The 20,328-nt window shown below is 40.3% G+C and overlaps 1 protein-coding gene across 4 annotated transcripts in view; it reads right to left on the bottom strand.

Annotated features, from left to right (window-relative positions):
- Window positions 1-20,328, bottom strand: part of FAM189A1 (family with sequence similarity 189 member A1) — a 501,535-nt gene that overhangs the window by 20,577 nt on the left and 460,630 nt on the right. For all 4 annotated transcript variants that reach the window (XM_046009853.1, XM_046009854.1, XM_046009855.1 and 1 more), the window contains one exon: window positions 6,878-6,985. In XM_046009853.1, the coding sequence (XP_045865809.1) occupies window positions 6,878-6,985 (108 nt within the window). The remainder of the gene's footprint in view (window positions 1-6,877; window positions 6,986-20,328) is intronic.

Below are 20,328 nucleotides of genomic sequence, written 5' to 3'. Positions count from 1 at the left end.
GTACGGGTCTGCCAGCCTCTTTTTACCCCCCTCCCCAGACTCCTGAGCAGAGGCTGCTTCTCTGGTTCACTGGGGAGCAGAACACACTCTCCCGGCTTCCCCGCCACACTCCTGAATGGCTCCTGAATGGATCACACACATGTCTGAGATTTCCCATAAGGACTAAGAAATACAGGGCAATAGCTCTCTTCCTCTACCCTTTCTGAGACTTGGGAGAAATACACTAATTCCTTAATTGACCTCTTGTCGCCGACCGACTAGATGAGCTGGGCTCTGTCTCCATACTCCAAACGCCAGAGTCATGCCCACCAGAAGCACATTGCTGCTCTCTGGTCCTGCTACCACCCCAGGGGGGTTCCCTGCCAATCCAGGGCATGGGGTGCCTTCCCCAGCAGCTAATGGCTAGGTTAGTTATGACTGTAATCTATAATGAACTATGAATGCAGGCAGAAAAACTTGCTTGCTCTATGAGAACCAAGTTAAATGCTTTGGGGAGACTTGACAAAGGAGCACAGTTGAGTAGAAATTGCTGCCAAGCCAGGTCCTGGCAAGGGAGCGGAGAGGAGTCAAAACATCCGGGGGAGCTCTGTGTTCTGCTCACTTTGCAGGTATCACTCCAATTTAAAGGAACGGAATCTGGAAATTACAGATGGTGCCGTTTTCCATAAGTTTATACAGGAAATATAACTTAGTACACTAACATGCAGATCCCCAATCAAACAGAAGGTCTTGGCCCCAGATCAAAACCCTGGTAGACAAATGCTCATCTGCATATTTAAAGTCACGAGGTTTGCAGCATATACATGTTTCACTGTGAGGATGGTCTGTTGTAACTAGTTTTTTAAGACGAATCAGGGAGTGCCTGGGTGGCTCAGTCAGTTAAGCATCCACTCTTGATTTGGGCTCAGGTCAAGATCTCAGGATTGTTGAGATCCAGTCCTGCATCAGGCTCCACACTCAGGGCAGGTCTGGATGAGATTTTCTCTTTTCCCTCAAAATAAATAAATAAAATCTAGAAGAAAGAAAGAAAGAGACAGAGAGAGAGGAAGAAAGAAAGAAAGAAAGAGGAAAGGGAGGGACAGAAGGAGGGAGGGGGACGGAGGGAAGGAAGAAAGAAAGATTGATTAATCAGACATCCTTTGGTCCTAGTCTGATAGATGAGTAGCATCTACCAGAAAATAAAATCTTTAAAAACAAAAGAAAAGGAAGACATGGAGAAGTTTCTGGTAAACCCAGACCTTAAGGAAGGTCACTGTGGGTCCAAGAAGGGCCAGCCTCCACGAGGCGCTAAAGAACTGGGGTGAGCTGAAGAGGTGAAGATGCTGGTGAACTTTAGTGATTCTGGGAGTTCCAGGCTTGGGGGTGTCCCTGACTGCAGCACCCTTTGCTAGCTCCATGGGCAAGCCCACAGTTAGCACACCTGTGAAAGGCTTGGCACTCTGTCTGCACTTTTTGGAGGCCTTCTGCTTGACAGGGCACACAACTCGTGTTGAGAACATAAATGACAATAATAAAAGATAAAGTTCACAAGCAAGTGCCTAATGGAGACGCATGTCATAGCAGATGATGTCCCTTAGGGTAAAGTGGCTGGTAATAAAGTTCATGGGGAGGAAAAGAGCTGAATGGAGAAATGGAGAAAATGAGATTACACTCAAGAAATAAAACTAAAAATGTGAGATCAGAGGTACTTTGAAGGTAAAAGCTTTCTCCGCTAAACTGTATCAATAAACTGAATTTTATCATCAGTTTGCCTTTTATCACTATTTCCAAAACGTATTAGCATGCTCTAGCTTTATAAATTCTGACGCTAGGCATAAAGCTTTGCATCTCATGTATACATGCATTCATGATGAGTTCCAAAAATGGTTAATTATCCCAACAAGCAGACCCCCAGAAGCAAGGAAGGAATTATGGGTTCCCTCCATGCCAGGCTAATGCCCTTGCTGTGAGTCACTCTGCGGTCTGGGGTGCCCCATGGTCTTTGGTGCATCAATGCATTATCTTCCTTCCTGTTTCTGTGTTTTGGGAGCAGAGCTGGAACTTAAAAGTACTAGTGAAACAATGGGTGCAGACATCTTCAAGATCTTTAAAACTTTGTATCCCAATCCCTCAGACTGTCCCACCCACGCTGAAATAGAGAGCAATTGATCTAGGGACCCTCTTTCACTGAATCTTTCCAAAGCACTCATTTTTTTTAATAAGAGAAACAATGATCCTTTTTGGCACTTATATTTCATTGGCTTCTATAATAGTACAATATGCACTTAGAAGCCAAATACCACTGGCTTAGACTGTTTTGGGGACCGCTACAACTGTCACTTAAAAAGCTTGTGACCCAACTGCTGGGAGCAGAGATGGCATGTGGGTGAACCAGAGAGGCTGCCGGTGGGCAGCTATGCTGTGGGGAGCAGGCAGCGCATCTTACGTGTGGGATGGAGAACTGTGGCTATCCGGCTGGTGGGTTCGGCACAGGTGGACTAAGAGAGTTATAACTGTATGCAGAAGGAGCTTACTGCAGTGCCATCTGCACTGGACTATCAAAACCAAGAAAAAACACAAGCATCCACACATAGAGAAATGGCTCATTAACGTTGCAGGCACAGTATGGATCAATATAGACATGAAGACATTTTTGTGTATATTGACCTAGAGGGATGTCCTTGATCGTTTCCGGTTACAAAATCAAGTTGCAGAGTGATATGAATGGTATGATCCCCTTTGGTTAAAAGGGAGGCATAACATGGGGTGCCTGGATGGTTCAGTTGGTTAAGCATTTGCTTTCAGCTCAGGTCCTGATCTCAGGGTCGTGGGATCGAGCCCTGCATTGGTCTCCCCCTCAGCAGGAAGTCGCTGATAAATAAAAATTTTAAAAACAAAACAGCGATATGTAGAAGAATGAAACTCGACCATTCTCTTACACCGTACACAAAGATAAACTCGAAATGGATAAAAGACCTCAATGTGAGACAGGAATCTATCAGAATCCTAGAGGAGAACATAGGCAGTAACCTCTTCGATATCAGCCACAGCAACTTCTTTCAAGAAATGTCTCCAAAGGCCAAGGAAACAAAAGCGAAAATGAACTTTTGGGACTTCATCAAGATCAAAAGCTTCTGCACAGCAAAGGAAACAGTCAACAAAACAAAAAGGCAACCCACGGAATGGGAGAAGATATTTGCAAATGACAGTACAGACATAAGGTTGATATCCAGGATCTATAAAGAACTTCTCAAACTCAACACACACAAAACAGATAATCATATCAAAAAATGGGCAGAAGATAAGAACAGACACTTCTCCAACGAAGACATACAAATGGCCATCAGACACATGAAAAAATGTTCATCATCACTAGCCATCAGGGAGATTCAAATTAAAACAACATTGAGATACCACCTGACACCAGTCAGAATGGCCAAAATTAGCAAGACAGGAAACAACGTGTGTTGGAGAGGATGTGGAGAAAGGGGAACCCTCTTCCACTGTTGGTGGGAATGCAAGTTAGTGCAGCCACTTTGGAGAACAGTGTGGAGATTCCTGAAGAAATTAAGAATAGAGCTTCCCTATGACCCTGCAATTGCACTGTTGGGTATTTACCCCAAAGATACAGATGTAGTGAAAAGAAGGGCCATCTGTACCCCAATGTTTATTGCAGCAATGGCTACGGTCGCCAAACTGTGGAAAGAACCAAGATGCCCTTCAACGGATGAATGGATAAGGAAGATGTGGTACATATACACGATAAGGAAGATGTGGTCCATATACACGATGGAGTATTATGCCTCCATCAGAAAGGATGAATACCCAACTTTTGTAGCAACATGGACGGGACTGGAAGAGATTATGCTGAGCGAAATAAGTCAAGCAGAGAGAGTCAAGTATCATATGGTCTCACTTATTTGTGGAGCATAACAAGTAACATGGAGGACATGGGGAGATGGAGAGGAGAGGGAGTTGAGGGAAACTGGAAGGGGAGATGAAGCATGAGAGACTATGGACTCTGAAAAACAACCAGAGGGTTTTGAAGGGGCGGGGGGGGTGGGAGGTTGAGGAACCAGGTGGAGGGTAATAGGAATGGCACGTATTGCATGGAGCACTGGGTGTGATGCCAAAACAATGAACACTGTTATGCTGTAAATAAACAAATAAAAAATAAAATAAAATAAAATAAAAAAAGGAAGACATAGGAGAAGGAAGAAGAATGGAGAGAAGGAAGGAAGGAGGAACAAGGAAAATAGACTATTTGTATATGTTAATATAAACACTAAGAAATCAAGAAAGAAATGGAAGGATTCGCTACAAAGTTTCCTCAGGAGAATGAGGAGGAAGAAGGTAGCTTATTAACTTTGTCTTTATATATCTCTGTATTTTACTTGTTTCAGTGATCATATATTACTTCTTTAATCCAACAGTCTAATGAAATGAAGTAAGGAAATTAAAGTCAATTATACCTGAATAAAGCTGAAGAAAAAAAGGAGAAGACTTTTCTAAAAAAATAAAAAGAGCTTCTGAAGCATGCTCATGAATAACTCAATTCCAGGTTCCATCCCTCAGGGCGAACCATGAGACCCTGTATGTCCTCACTTCTCCTTCTTCCAGGGTGCAGCCTGTGTAGCCAGCCTTGCCCAGCCTCTGACCCATGTGGTAAAAGCCAACCTCCTCCAGGCGGGCCACCAGGGATTTTCAAAGCCCACACACATGGATTATCCAATTCCTCTCTCAGCGGCCACTGAGGACAGCAGAGCATGAAGAGTCTTGCATAGAGCAGAGGAAACTGGGACGAAGAGGCAGCGGTGTGCCCAAGGTCATGCATGGGTCACACAAAGCACCATGGTCATATGCCCCCAGTTCTCTTTTGCGCTGCTGCCTCACCCCCCGAGACACTTCAGGTCAGCAACACAGCCAGAGACTTGCAAGGAGAGTAGAGCCTTGTCTGGTCACACAGCCCATAGTCACAAAGGGAAAAAGATTCACCAGCAGGAATTTAACTGATTTCTACTTCTATGTCAGGGGTTAGAAGCAAAGTTACCCACAGATACTCAGCAATGGAACAACCATGGGCTCTGAGGGCAGCTGTTGTCATGCTGACCACACCTTACCTCCCTGTGGTGTTTTACAGTCGACAGAGTACATCAAGGACTGTTGCATTCACAGTCATGGCGGCAGGACATTCCCAATAACAAAGCAATATTCCCCCTGCATTTAAGAGTCAAGTAGGTCACACTTCTTGAATGTTCACCGGGTATGCCATTTGGTCCATCTCAGAGGTGAGGAAACCGAGGCTCAGGCGGGTTCGGTGACACGTCCAGAGTCACTTTCTTCATACACAGAATAGGAGGGACTCAGATGCAGACATGGCTGATGCCAGGCCCAGGATGGCAGGCCCGTGGGTGAACCACATGGCAGAATGATAGTGTGAGCCTACATCAATGTGATCATAACTGTATACGCCATCACGGCTACCACACGCCTCGTTCGGATTTAGTTGGTAATTTTCATTCTAATGCTTCAAACCGGGGGAAGCAAACTTTTATATTTACAGCCCTTTGGTTCTGTTAGTTTGGTCAAATTGGTATGATGTTTACAGATCAACAGTAAAATCTGCAGAGATGAGTAGAACCCCACGGTACTTAACCTTTTCTTTATACAACACGCCGGAGAAAATCACCAACATGAGGCCTCGGTGAATGAGGCCAAAAGTTCATTGCCGCTGAATAACTGCTTAATTAAATCCCTTTCAGAAAACTGCCACCCCTCTGAAAGGTCAGGCCCGGCTGTGACAGCTGTGTAGATATACACTGGGACAAAGAGACGGACGTTGCATGTGATTAGAACCAATGAATTTTTAACGTCTTGGTAATGATGCTTTCTGGCCCTGTAACTTGAGGAACTGATGTATTGCCATGGGGCAGATGAGAAAGTGCAAATCAAACAGCCCACTACAATAATAGCTTGCTTTTTCATTCATGAGACACATAAAACATTGAGGGGGAGGCAGGGTGGGTCTTGAAGAAGCAAAGAGAGAGAGAGACAGAGGCAGAGATAGAAACACTCACGATTCCTACCCTTAGCCTTGGAGAACCATGTCTTCCCATCAGTTTCTCTTTATCGTGCTGACTTTAGCAGTAACATACTGAGAACTGTGGGCTGTGTTTCATTCACGTTGAATAAATGAAGAGCCTTCATTATTAATCAAGCATGTATTTATAGACGTGTATTAATAAGTGTGTGACCCTTGCTCCTGGTCTCGTTTCTCTCCCTTGGGAGCAGCAGTTCTTCAGCTGTAAGGCTTTGGCTGTGTGTGTGTGGGGGGGGGGGGGCGGAGCAAATGATGGCTAGCCAGTCACTCTGCCACTAGATTATGAGCTCAGGGTTCATTAGCCAATCTAAAAAGCACAGATGAGCCGGGTTTTTTTTGTTTTTGTTTGTTTGTTTGTTTGTTTTTGAAAAGGACTCATTTTCAAAAGCAACTTCGTTTTACTAAAAGAGAATTCCAAAGCTGGAGGAAGGCACCTTGCTCTGGAGGTCCTGGACCCAGAGGATGTCTAGGGCTGTCTAGGACTGTCTCTGAAATTACTCAAGAGCACACACCGGGGGTCATCTAGACAGGTATGACGGTGGCTGGACTCTGTTAACACACAGTTCCAACAATGCCTAAAATAAATACATTAATGGCACCAAAGGTACAGGTCCTCTGTCTTCCAGAGGACAGCATGAGGTGACTACCAAGCTCCATGAACTCTCAGGGCCTATCATTCCTGGGGCTTCTGGTTGGAAGCCAGAAGAGTCCACTCTCCTTTAGTTTCAAAAAGGCTGGAGGAGAAGGGGGTCAGTCTCACTATTTTGAATGTGCTTGGGAAGGAAGGGGCCCACTCACCATCTGGAGGACATCGGAAGAGACCATCTGCATGCAGCACATGGCCGTGGCCAACGCACACACGATGGTGGAGAGGACATTGAGGGCACACACACTGAAGAGGAGATCCTGGGAGAGAAAAATGCAGCAGAATGTCAGTCTCCTCTCAACAACCCAGATGGCAGATCCTTAGCATTTCCATCAAGGTCCAGAACGAGTGTGACCAATTGCCCTCCACTTCCTGGAGGTTTTCTTTTGGAGTTTGTTTGTTTTAATAATCAAAACTGGCCTTTAATATAGACACATTTATTTACCCTTCTACACTGCTGATTGAATTATTCTTAGATACTGAATGATGCAGATGGTCATTATTAGGCACTCACTGTCTAAGAAAATCTTGAACTCACCATTTAAGTAGGGGGGCAATCGTTATCAATTACACAATGTAACTTAAAATCTTGAAGACTTTAGTAAAATGCCAAGTTTTTAAATTAAACTTTTTGCCTTCAGGTAATGGCAAATTCACAAGAAGGTGTAAGAAATAATACAGAGAAGTCCTGCGGACCCTTGCCCAGTTTCCTCCATGGTAGCATCTTGTAAAAACCATAGAGAAATATCATAACCAGGATTGACAGTGATGCAGTCAACACAGAACATTTCTGTCACCATGAGAATCCCCTCCCCACGTTGACCTTTCAGAGACACACGTACTTCTCTCCCCTGCTCCAGCTCCATCTCCCATTACCAACCCCTATCAACCATTAGCCTGGCCTCCATTTTTTATAATTTTGTCCTTTCAAGAATGGTACACAAGTGGAATCATATAGCACATAACCTTTCAAAATTGGATTTTTTCACTCATAGTAATTCCATCAAGATTCATCCACACTGTTTCATGTGTCAGCAAATTGTTCCTTTTTATTGCTGAGCAGTATTTCATGGTGAATGTACCACAGTTTGCTTAATCAGGCACCAGATGAGAAATATCTGTATGGTTTTCAGTTTGGGGCTATTACAAATAAAGCTTCCATAAATGTTTGTGTACAGGTCTTTGTGTTCACGTAAGTTTTTATTTCCCTGGGGAAAATGTCCAAGAGTACAACTGCTGGGTCATAGGGTAACTAAATGCTTGGTTTTATAAGAAACTGCCACATTGTTTTCCAGAGTGACTGAACCATTTTACAGTCCTACCAGAAATGTACGCATGATCCAGTTTTTCTGTTTTCCTGCCCATATTTGGTATCACTATTTTTATTTTAGCCATTCTGATAGGTGTGTAATGATATACCATATCATTTTTTAATGATACTGGTTTTAAATTGAAGTTTCTTAATGGCTAGTGCTGCTGAATATCTTTTTGTGTGCTCATTTGATCTGTATATCCTCTTCAGTGAAGTGCCTGTTTGTATCATTTGCCCATTTTCCAACAGAACCATTTGCTTTTTTATGAATTTTGAGAGTCCTTTATGTGTCTTAGATCTTGGTTTTTTGTCAGGTATGCTGCTTGCAAATATTTCTCCCAGTCTGTAGCTTTTCATCCTCTTCATGTAAGTTTTCACAAAACAAAAGTTTCATATACATAAGGTCCAGCTTACCAATTTTTGTTTTCATGGCTCTTGCTTTTGGTGTCAAGATTTTCTTCTATATCTTTTTCTAAAGTTTTTTGTAGTTTTACATTTTACATTTAAGTGTGTGATTCATTCTGAGGTAATTTTTGAATAAAGTGTGGGTTAGGTTGAGGTTTATTTTTGTGTTTCTACTTTTAATCTTGACATGTTCATTGCTAGATATAGAAATGTGGCTTATATTTGTATATTTATCTGGCATCTTGTGACCTTGGGATTTGTGTAGACAATGAGGTCATATGCAAATATTCTATTTCCTCTTTTCCAACTTGTATGCTTTTTAATTTTTTCTTGCCTTATAGCACTAGCTAGAATTTCAAGTTTATGAATAAGATGAATGAAATGGTGAGAACAGCTATCTTTGTCTTGTCGAATTTTGTGGAGTTTTAACTCTCCAAGTACAATTCATTGCTCTTTAGAAAATTTACTTTCCAAAAATAAGCATGATTTACAAAAATGATACAGGAATACCTTGGCGATACTGGAGGTTGTGTTCCAGATCATTGCAATAAAACAATTAAAACAAATAAAACAATTAAAACAAGCAGTAAAGTGAATCAAATGCATTTTTTGGTTTCCTGGTGTATATAGAAGTTATGTTTATGCTATACTGTTGTCTATTAAGTGTGCAATAACATTATATCTAAAAAATGTACATACCTTAATTTTAAAATACTGTATTGCTAAAAAGTGCTAAACATCATCTGGGGTTTCAGCAAGTTGTAATCATTTTACTGGTGGAGGGTTTTCCCTCCCTGTTGATGCCTGCTGACTAATTAGGGTGATGAAAGCTGAGGTGGCTGAAGCAATTTCTTAAAATAAGACAACCAGTTTGCTGCATTGATTAATTCTTCCTTTCATGAAATATTTCTCCATAGCATGTAATGCTGTTTGATAGCATTTTATCCAAAGAACTTCTTTCAAAATTGGAGTCAATCCATCCTCTCAAACTCCATCTCTGCTTCATCAGCTAAGTCGATGTACTATTCTAAATCCTTTGTTAACATTTCACCAATCTTCACAGCATCTTCTCCATCTCAAGAAATCCTTTCTTTGTTCATCCATAAAAAGCAACTTCTCCTTCACTCAAGTTTTTTTTTCATAAGAGGGCAGCAATCCAGTCCCATCTTCAGGCTCCACTTCCAATTCTAGTTCTGTGGCTGTTTCTACCACATCTGCAATTACTTCTCCTCCACTGAAGATCTGAACCCCTCAAAGTCATCCAGGAGGGCTAAATCAGTCTCTTCCAAACAGATGTATATATTGATATTTTGACCTCTTCTTGTGAATTATGGATGTTCTTAATGGTATCTAGAATGGTGAATTCTTTACAGAAGGTTTTTAGTTGACTTTGTGCAGATCCATTAGAGGAATCATAGTCTATGGCTGCTATATAGAAGCTTATAAAATTTCTTTTTTTTTTTTTTACTGTTCTGAAAAATACTTTATTTTTTGTTTTATTTTTATTGTAATTCTAGCATAGTTAACATACAGTGATATTAGTTTCAGATGTACAATATAGTGATTAAAAATTTGATACATCACCCAGTGTTTATCATGACAAGTGTCCACCTTAATCCCCATCACCTCTGTCACCCATCCTCCCACCCACCTCCCCTATGGTAACCATCAGTTTGTTCTCTAGAATTAAGAGCCTGTTTCTTGGTTTGTCTCTCTCTTTTTTCTTTGGTCATTTGCTTTGTTTCTTAAATACCACATATGAGTGAAATCATATGGTATTTGCCTTTCTCTGACTGATTCTTTAGCTTAACATTACACTCTTCAGCTCCATCCATGTCACTCCAAATGTCAAGATTTCATTTTTAATGGCTGAGTAATATTCCATTGCATATATACACACACCATATGTTCTTTATCTATTCATCTATCAATGGGCACTTGAGCTGCCTCCATAATTTGGCTACTGTAAATAATGTTGCTATAAACATAGGGCTACACTAATGAATTGTGTACCCCTTTGAATTAGTATTTTTGTATTATTTGGTTAAATACCCAGTAGTGTGATTAGGGTCATAGGGTAGTTCTATTTTTAATTTTATGAGGAACCTCCATACTGTTTTCCAGAGTGGCTGCACCTGTTTCCATTCCTACCAAAAGTGCAAGAGGGTTCCTTTCTCTCCACATCCTCACCAACACTTATTGTTTCTTGTGTTTCTGATCTTAGCCATTCTAACAGGTGTGGGGTGGTACCTCACTGTGGTTTTGATTTTCAGGAAATGTATTTCTTAAAAAACAAGACTTGAAAAGCAAAATTACTCCTTGGCCTGTAGGCTGCAGAATGGATGTTGTGTTAACAGTCAAGAAAACATTAGTTTAATTGTACATCTGTATTAGAGTCAGTCTGTCTTCTGAATCTTTGAAGCCAGGCATCAACTTTTTTTCTCTAGCTATAGAAGTCCCAGATGGCATCTCCCTCCAGTAGGAGGCTGTTTTGCCTATATTGAAAGTCTACTGTTGAGCGTCACCACATTCATTAATTATCTGAGCTAGATCTTCTGGATGACTGGCTGTAGCTTCTCCATCAGCACCTGCTGCTTCATCTTGTACTTTGATGTTATGGAGATGGCCTCTTTACTTAAATCTCATGAAGCAACTGCTGCTAGCTTCAAACTTTCCTTCTGCAGCTTCCTCATCTCTCTCAACCTTTGCAGAACTGAAAAGATTTAGGGCCTGGCTCTGGATTAGGCTTTTTGCTTAAAGGAATGTTGTGGCTGGTCTGCTCTATCCAGACCTCTGGAACATTCGCCATATCAGCAATAAGGAAGTTTTGCTTTCTGATCATTCATGTGTTCACTGGAGTAGCACTTTTAATTTCCTTCAGGAACTTCTCCTTTGTATTCACAAACTGGATAACTGGTGCAAGAGGCCTAGTTTCTGGCCTATCTCAACTTTCAACATGAGCTTTTCACTAAGCACAATCATCTCTAGCCAAAATGAGCCGGGGAATGGCTGGTCAGTGGAGCAGTCGGAATATATATGTATTTATCAACTAAGTTCACTATTTATGTATGGGCATGGTTTGTGATGCCCCGAAACTATCATAATAGTAACAACAGAGATCACTGCTCATAGGTCACCATAACAAATATAATAATAATGAAAGTTTGAAGTATTGTGAGAATTGCCAAAATGTGACGGAGACATGAAATGAGTGAATGCTGTTGGGAAAATGCCAATAGACTTGCTCGATGCAGGGTTGCCAGAAACCTTCAATTTGTAAAAAACCCAGTATCTGAGAAGTGCAATAAAATGAAGCATAATAAAAGAAGTTGTGCCCGTAATGGCATACAAACTTATTCAGGCAAAAATATACAAAATATTGTACATACTCAAAAAGCTATCAGGAAAAATGGATCTTTCACTTAAAGACAGTGGTATAGGCTAGTTTTAATAATCTAATCAAGGGGTTGACAAATCCTCAAGAAGAGATGAAATATCACTGTATTTCATCACTGAATGCTTCATAGATGCATTAGGTATGTGTCCAAATGACTTTCTTGTCTTGGAGGATCCCCAGTGGTTTACTCATAGAGACAAGAACCTATATACTCTAATCTATACCATCCTTTAAAAAGGTTCCCCTTGGGCGCCTGGGTGGCTCAGTGGGTTAAGCCGCTGCCTTCGGCTCAGGTCATGATCTCAGGGTCCTGGGATCGAGTCCCACATTGGGCTCTTTGCTCAGCGGCGAGCCTGCTTCCCCCTCTCTCTCTCTGCCTGCCTGTCTGTCTACTTGTGATCTCTCTCTGTCAAATAAATAAATAAAATCTTTAAAAAAAAAAAAAAGGTTCCCCAATCTCCTGTAAATTACTGTGATCACAAAGTCTCTGCAAGCCCTTTCTCTGTTCATTTGTTCTCAAAGTTTCCTTGTAAAATAGCCAAGAGGAAGATGATTATGATAATATTATAGGGGACAAAGTTAACATAGCATGTTTAAATACATCCCCAAGGTTAAATCATTCAACGACAATGTGAAGACAGAGAAGAGTCTTGTTTATAAGATTTGTTAGGCAGAACTGAGCAGGGTTCAGTCTATGGCTAATTATTCCTCACTCCATAGTAAGAGTGTTCTGGGCACTCTGAACAATGTGGGAACATGTGCTACTCTCAGACCTGCACCACACACAGTTTCTAAACCTTCTTCTCCGGTTCTTTTCTAAGACTCCAACAGTTTCTTCTTATGCATGGGCTAATCAATATCTAGCTGAATACTTCAAGGGGATCCTCTGAAGATCCCAGAGTTCTCTCCCTTCTATTACTCAGTCCTAGGAACACTAGTCTCCAGGTTTTAGTCTCCCTAGAACTCTTAGCTCTGTGTTCCCAACTCTGGGAGTCTGTAGGGATCCTCCTGAGCTCTCCTTCCCTGTGCTGTGACCTGGAGGCTTTTGAAGCTATAAGCTGGGGCTGCCATAGGGCTCACCTCATTTGTTGACCATATCTCAGGATCGTTGTCCCTAGTTGCCTGATATGTCTTCATATTCTGTCTATTTTGGTTTCTTTTGGCTGGGAGAGTGGGGAGTTGTTTCCAGTGGGAGTCTAAATCTAGTTCCTAGAATTCCATCTTGGCCAAAAGGTCTTGGTAACTTTTTGGTTTCCATTTCCTAAGTGGTTGTAGCAGGGTTTAGACAACTGCTTAAGTAATCTGTGCAATATTACTGCAGCCATCTCAAGTGTCCTCCCTGCTCCTGCAGCCACTAAGGATGGAGCAGGATGGGAGCTCAGCTGTGGTAAAGCACATGCACAGATATGGCTGGAAAGAGTCTAAGGAGCTTGGGTTTTATTTTCTAAGTGATGAGATACCTCTGAAGATGTGTTGATGTTGGGAAAGAGAATGCAGCCTATTGTCACAAATGATTGAGAGAGACACTTTTGTAGGGCCGAGCACAGAGGCCAGGATTTAACAGGTGCTCAGTAAACATGTGTTGAAATGAGAGACTGGCAACATGGGGGTGATCATCTCACCACTGCTACAGAGGACTGAAACCAGAGCACATGGAGGAAGCATGGAGACTGGGAGTCTGAGAATAACTTGAAAGCTGAAACCAGCAGAGCACGGTCATTGGTTGGGCACAGACGGGGATGAGGGAGAAGAAAGGAAATGACTCTGAGGCATAAGTTGTTAAGTGGGAGCATGATGACAGCAGTGTGCCAGGGGCCTGAGGGAAAGGGGCAGTCTTCAAAGGCGAATAACCAGTGTGGTCTGTGACATGTAAAGCTGGTTGCCAGGGACATGCCCACAGAGATATTCATGACCAGTTGGAAAGGTGGGTCTAGAGCTCATGATGGAGGTCAGGATGGGAGATGCAGACTAGGTGTCATCCCTACAGAATCAAAGTGTTCCTTCCCCTGTGGGTGTCCCTGATATACCTGATGGCCTGGGTTTACTCATTTCCTTCTCCCCCACCAGACTGCAGAGGATTAGGGTGCTCTAGACTTCCTAGAGAAGAGAGCATTCTTGGATGAAATTACAATTCTCACCTTAAAGATACATCAGAGAATAACCTGAGATAGTACATAGAAACTATATATATATGATATCTCTCAGGGGGCAATTCAAAATTAGAACCAATATAGGGACATCCCTTAATGGACCATAACCAAAAATATAATTGATACCCTTAATTTTTTCCTCAATCTAAAAATTTCAACTTTATTGACCATTGTCATTAAAACAAATGCCCTTCCGAAAAGAACATTAATTTTGTATATACTCTCATTTGCAACCAAATAAAACTACTCACAGAAAAAAAATAAACACGACACAGATCACAACTTTTTAAAATATGCCTCATGAGGCAAATGCTGCTTTATGTTTCATGGAGTGTATTCATTTGAAATACACACCAAAGACTTTTTTTCCTCCTTCTTCCAGCTGTTAAAATGCTTGGCTTTTCTTTCTTTCTTTTTCTTTTTCTTTTTTTTTCTTAGATAATGGCACACCACCTGAAATTATGCTTATGTATTTCTTTGGGATTCTCTTTCTGGCTTAAATAATGCCTTTACTTCTGCCCTTTGAAAGCTTTATCAGAGAATCTTCTGCAAGTACTGAAGTCCATGTTCTATAAAATATTTTTATAAGGTCATTCAAAATGGCAAGTGTGAAAACAAGGCAGGTCTTCACTGTGGGTGCTAAGTTTTGCTGCCAGCTATCAGGGATACTTACTCTAATAAAATTTACTGTTGTCCAGAGGACAAACTGTCTTACATTCATTTCAGTTACATTCATTCCAGTTTTTTTTTTTCCTACATGTTTTTTTCCTTCTTTGCATAAAGAAAGAGATCCCATAGGAGACCATTACCAGTCAAAGTGTAATGATGGAAGGTGAGGAAAGGCTCCTAGCATAAAAATTAAGTGATGAAACAATGAATACTGTTACGCTGAAAAAAATAAATAAAATGGAAAAAAAAATTAAGTGATGAGACCATAGCCAACAGTAATTTTGTGTGTTGTAATTAAGGGATGGGAGTAGGGCTTTATCAGAATTATCCTATTAAAACTTATCAATTGCTCAATGCAGGGATGTCTGTCTTAGTGGGTCTTTCATGGTAGGAATGGGACTCCAATGTAGAAAAGGTGGGTGAAAGCAGTGGGGAGTATAACAAAAGAAACTATGCTTGTGGCCATCCTGCTCTGTGTTCCAGGTAGGTAAGTCCAAGATCGGTGACTTCCAGAGCTTAGAACATCCTGCATTAAAACACAAGATATACTCACAACTGGATTGTTCTGCTTTGAACATGAAGCGAATATATGAGGATTTCAAAATTCTGGCAGGTTGTTCTCATGTCACCAGCTTGAACTGAAGCATCCTCTGTAGGTCTTTTCCATGTCCCTCCCGTCCCAAATCCAGTGCCTGTCCAACTCAGGCCTTTATTAACACACATGTTCCTGGGTAACTTACCCCAGCTTCCCAACCACTCATTCTCTGATCCACACTACCTAGTGGAGTATTTAAAAGGCTCCTCTAATTACAATTCTTTCTTATGCTTCTTTGCCTCTTGGATCCAGATGTGACTCCACTTTCAAGGTCCACGTTGAATCTCGTTTTCTTCAGTGTCTTCTCCAACAGCTGATATCCCAAGGATTATTTCCTCTTTTTAACCCACAGGGTGACCTACACCATATATTCTTTATTGCACTGTGATGTTAGACCCTGGTCATGGACTGTTACCTGGCATTTAATGCAGATCTGTATTGGGAGAGGCAATCTGCTATAGGCCCTGAGCCTGCCTGTAACTTCCTGCTGGGCAAGTTAAGAAGATAAACCTTGACTGCTCTTTACCCCACCCATTGCTCGGCGTTTTGTTTACAACAAGCAACCTTGAGGAAAGAGGTAGCATTGCTCCTAGACAAAGCATAGGCTGATTACAGATGCAGCAAATTCTCCAGGCTCAATGTTTCTCTCCCATAATGTGGCCCACTGCATGTGCAGGCATCTGTGATGGGCCCTTAGCATTGTCCCAGAGGAGCAGAGGGAACTGAAAAAAACCAACATAAATCTCTGGCAATACTTTTGCCAGGAGTAATACTGTCTCTGAACCAGGGGGTCTCGTGTCTTCTACCAGAGAAGTAACAGTAAACTCTAACAGGCCACTTTGTTAGCTTGAAAGCAGGTAAAAATCTCAGACCCTGCACAGTTTCTGATAATATATTGCCATCTTCATTTTGAGAGGATAGCAAGAATAGAGAACCAGTCTTCTGTTATTGTCTATAGTAGAATACCTCATTCAAAATAAGCAACTAGTAAACATTTGTTTGAAAATGTAGGGGATATTTAATTGTTCTCTTCTGAATTTTAAGTTCAGACTGGAAGGAAATGATATGTTGACTTTCCAAATTTCCAACCATACACAGAGAAAAATTCACCATCATCCAAATAAATTAATGGATAAACAAGACTCTGTACAAGAACTCTTGATGATAGTATGGTGTGTGTGTGTGTGTGTGTGTGTGTGTGTGTGTGTGTGTGTGTGTGTGTGTGTCTGTGTCTGTGTGTGCTTAAAATTTGTGACTTCTAATTTCCATAAAATTTCTTGAATGATGAGCACATCCTGGAACATATCCCAGGCCTTTTAATTTGTCTCCATAGAAAGTAGTTCTTGCAGACAGAGGTCTTCGTGGCTAGCTTGAACACTGATTACAGTATTCAATACTGTGATCTGTGATATACTGATATCTGTGATATACTGAATACAGTGAAAATTAGACTGTCATATGGAGAAGGTAAGTGATTCATGGAGGAATCTGTGAAAGTTATTATTTCAAGATGCAAACATTCTACTTAGGATCCCTACAAATTTAAGTGAATTTTGGCCTTGCTTTTGTCTCTCAGGCACCATCAATAACACAAATGCTACTAGAAGAAGACAGGTTTGCTTCTCATACAATATGTGCTGTTTGTTCAATGGCACTTTTAACTTTGAGCAAGGACTCATGAAGAGATTTACACTCTCCACAATGGTACAGAACTGCACCTTATTTGGTAATTCAAAACTGCTCCTCTGCCCTCTGAAGCAACTGCTTTTAGTTTCTAGTTGGTGGATATAAATTGCTTAGATAAACATATAAATAACTGTAATTCACAGACTAATTATTTTCTTATGATTCTATCAAATTTTAAGATCAAGAAAACAATCTTCAATATTCCTGAAATTCAAGAAAGGGTAATCAGGTAAAAAATAAGTTTCTGTACCTATCTGTGTGCATGTGTGTACATAAGCACATACATGTATCTTTGTATATATGTATTAATTTTTTCAAAATTTCCTCTTAGGATTTTTCTCCTTGACCCAGTGTTTGTTTAAGAGCATGTTAGTTTCCACATATTTGTGAATTTTCCTCTTTTCCTGCCATTACTGATTCCTAGTTTTATTTTATCGTGGTCAGAAAAGATACTTGGAAGGATTTCAATCTTCCTAAGTTTGTTAAGACTTATTTTGTGCCCTAACATGTAATCTCCTGGAGAATGTTCCATGTGTTCTTGTGACGATGAATGAAAAGCTCTGTATGTGCCTGTTAGGTCTATTTAGTTCAAATCCACTGCTTCTTTATTGATTTTCTGTCTGGATGTTCTTTCATTATTGAAAGTGATATACTGAAGTCTACCATTATTGTTTTGCTGATTTCTCCTTTCATATGTGTCAATATTAATTTATATACATAGGTGCTGTGATGTTGAGTGCATATATATTTACAACTGCTATATCTTCCTGTTGAATTGACTTTTATCAATGACCTTTGTCTATAAACAGTTTCTGACTTAAAGTCTACCTTGTCTGATATAAGTGTAGCCACCCCCGCTTTCTTTGGTTGTCATTTGCATGGATATCCCTTTCATCCCTTTGCTTTGAACCTATGTGTGTCCTTGAAACTAAAGTGGGTTTCTTGCCTAGCACAGAGATGGATATTCTTTTTTTTATCCATTCAGTTACTCTCTATCTTTTTATTGGGGATTTAGTCCATTTAGATTTAAAGTAATAATTGATAGGGAAAGATTTACTAATGCCATTTTGTTAACTTTGTTCTGTTTGTCTTATAGGCCTTTGTTCCTTTCTCTCTCTCGTCTTCTTTTGTATTGCAGTATTCTGTTTTTTTGTAGTGATAGGTCTTGATTCCTCTCTCTTTTTCTTTTAACTTCAATAGGTATTTTCTTTGTGTTTACCAAGAGGCTTACATAAAATGTAGTTCTAACAGTATGTATATGTTTTATAAAATATATCTTTCCTATATATTCCTTTATAACATATATTTTTCCTATAAATTCTGAATTTCTAAAACTTACTGTGATTCTAATTAGCCTCTAGCTTTAAAACAATGTCAAACAAAACATTACTGTATATTTGTATGAAAGAAAAGATAAACAAGTGTTGTCAAGAAATCTTTGGAAAAGGAGAAGGGCTTTGCATACCTCAAAACGTACCATACATTTACAATCACAGAATAGTGTGGCACTGATAAAGGAACCGGAGAGCCCAGATACAGATCCTTATCATAATGATGGTGTATTACATAACTTGTGTTGAGATAATTGGCTATTAAAAAAAAAACCAAAGAAAACAAATCTGGATATGAAAAGAACAAAAGAAGAAAATTCTTCCTTGTAAAACTAAAGATAAAAATGCTAAGCAAATTACTGAAAAACTAAATCCAATAACATATTAAAAAGTGCATTATGAGGGGCACCTGGGTGGCATCTGACTCTTTGATTTTTAGCTCAGGTCATGGTCTCAGGGTCATGATACTGAGCCCTGAGTCAGGCTCTGTGCTCAGTGGGTAGCCTGCTTGAGATTTTCTGTCTCTCCCTCTCCCTCTGTCCCACCCCCGGCTCCTGTGTTCTCTCTCTTGCTCTCTAAAAACACCAAATAAATAAATATTTTTTTAAAAAAGTATGATTTCATAGTAGCAACAAAAAATACTCAAGAATATAGAAAAATGGATGAAATGATAATATATTGAGAACTAATAAATGGTGTGATAGGAAGACTCATTAACATGTTAATTCTCTGCAAATTAATTTATAAATTAATTGAATCCCAATAAATATTGCTACAAGGTTCTGTATACATGTGCACAGACTGACAGGATGACTCTAAAATCCAGGCAGCAGAGCATAACACCAAGAATCCCCATGTCAGACTTCCACTTCAGGTAGTATGGTTAGCTGATTTCCTGGGATGGGGCCCTCCTGCTGCAGACCAGATTCCAAACAGTGTATGGTTCTTGATGCATTGCTGACCTTGCAGAAAATAGAGGAGATTTCCAAAGACCTCATTTCCACTCCTCCTTCCAAATTTAAGGAACAACCTATGAACCAAAACTGGAGCTGGAAAATGTGAGCAGAGAGCAAGACTGCGCTGAAGGTAAGTGCTAACACCAGCACTTGGATTTGGTTCTTTGGGCTAGCAGTAAAAAGGCTCAATTGAATAGAAACTCCAGGCTCAGACACTTGAAAGAAACTAAAGTGTGCAGCAGTTCCGGGCTTCTAGGACAAGCAAAGATGAATTGTTTTTGGAGGAAATAGTCCTCAACTTAGGTCTACAGGATTCCTATGCATTAAGATCAAGCAGATAGGAGTTCTCAATCAGAAATCATCCTGTATATGAGGACATGAGCCACCCACAGTGGGAGGCATCAGAAAAAATAAACTACACATTTAGATTCTAAAGGACTTCAAACACCAGACTTGTTAGAAACATGGAGTACAAAACAGCTATGTATATGTTTAAGAAAATATTAAAAAATGGAAGCACAATTATGAATGATGGATAGAGATGATTGAATGAACAGATTTGTTTAAGCATTTTTTTTTTTTTTTTGCATTTGGAGGTCAGCTTTTGGTTGCCTAAACCATCTCACCTAAGCGCCAACTCTTATAAAGGTACAAATTTGGACTTTACTTCTTTTATCTCCCCTTTGTATGGAAAAATAGCATAATAACTCAATCATCGATTTGGAGTACACTGGTTCCTTATTAGTTTTTTAAGAGTCATTATCCAAGTATGCTATTGACTTGTGAAATTCACACAGTAAAACTGCATTAATATGCAAAGACAAAAAAATGAATAGGTAGACCTAAAAATTATTTAAAAGGTTCAACAGATTTGCCTAGTTTTGATAGGTTAAGGCAGAATGCGAGATTTCAAAGATTTAACAGCTGGTACAACTTGAGCACAGCCAATGAGATGGAGCCCAGCATGGGCTGGGTGCCAGCCATAATGCCCTCGAGGCTGGATCCTGGAAGGTCCTGGGATCCAGAGAAAGGCTCAGGGCAGAAGGAGTGGTGGATATCAAATGTAAAGACTACATATTAGCACTCATGGGAGGGAACAATA

This window comes from Meles meles, chromosome 6, assembly GCF_922984935.1.
Source record: "Meles meles chromosome 6, mMelMel3.1 paternal haplotype, whole genome shotgun sequence".
Classification (NCBI taxonomy): domain Eukaryota; kingdom Metazoa; phylum Chordata; class Mammalia; order Carnivora; family Mustelidae; genus Meles; species Meles meles.
The sequence above is the reverse complement of the archived record's forward strand: the minus strand, read 5'-3'. Positions and strand labels throughout refer to the sequence as shown.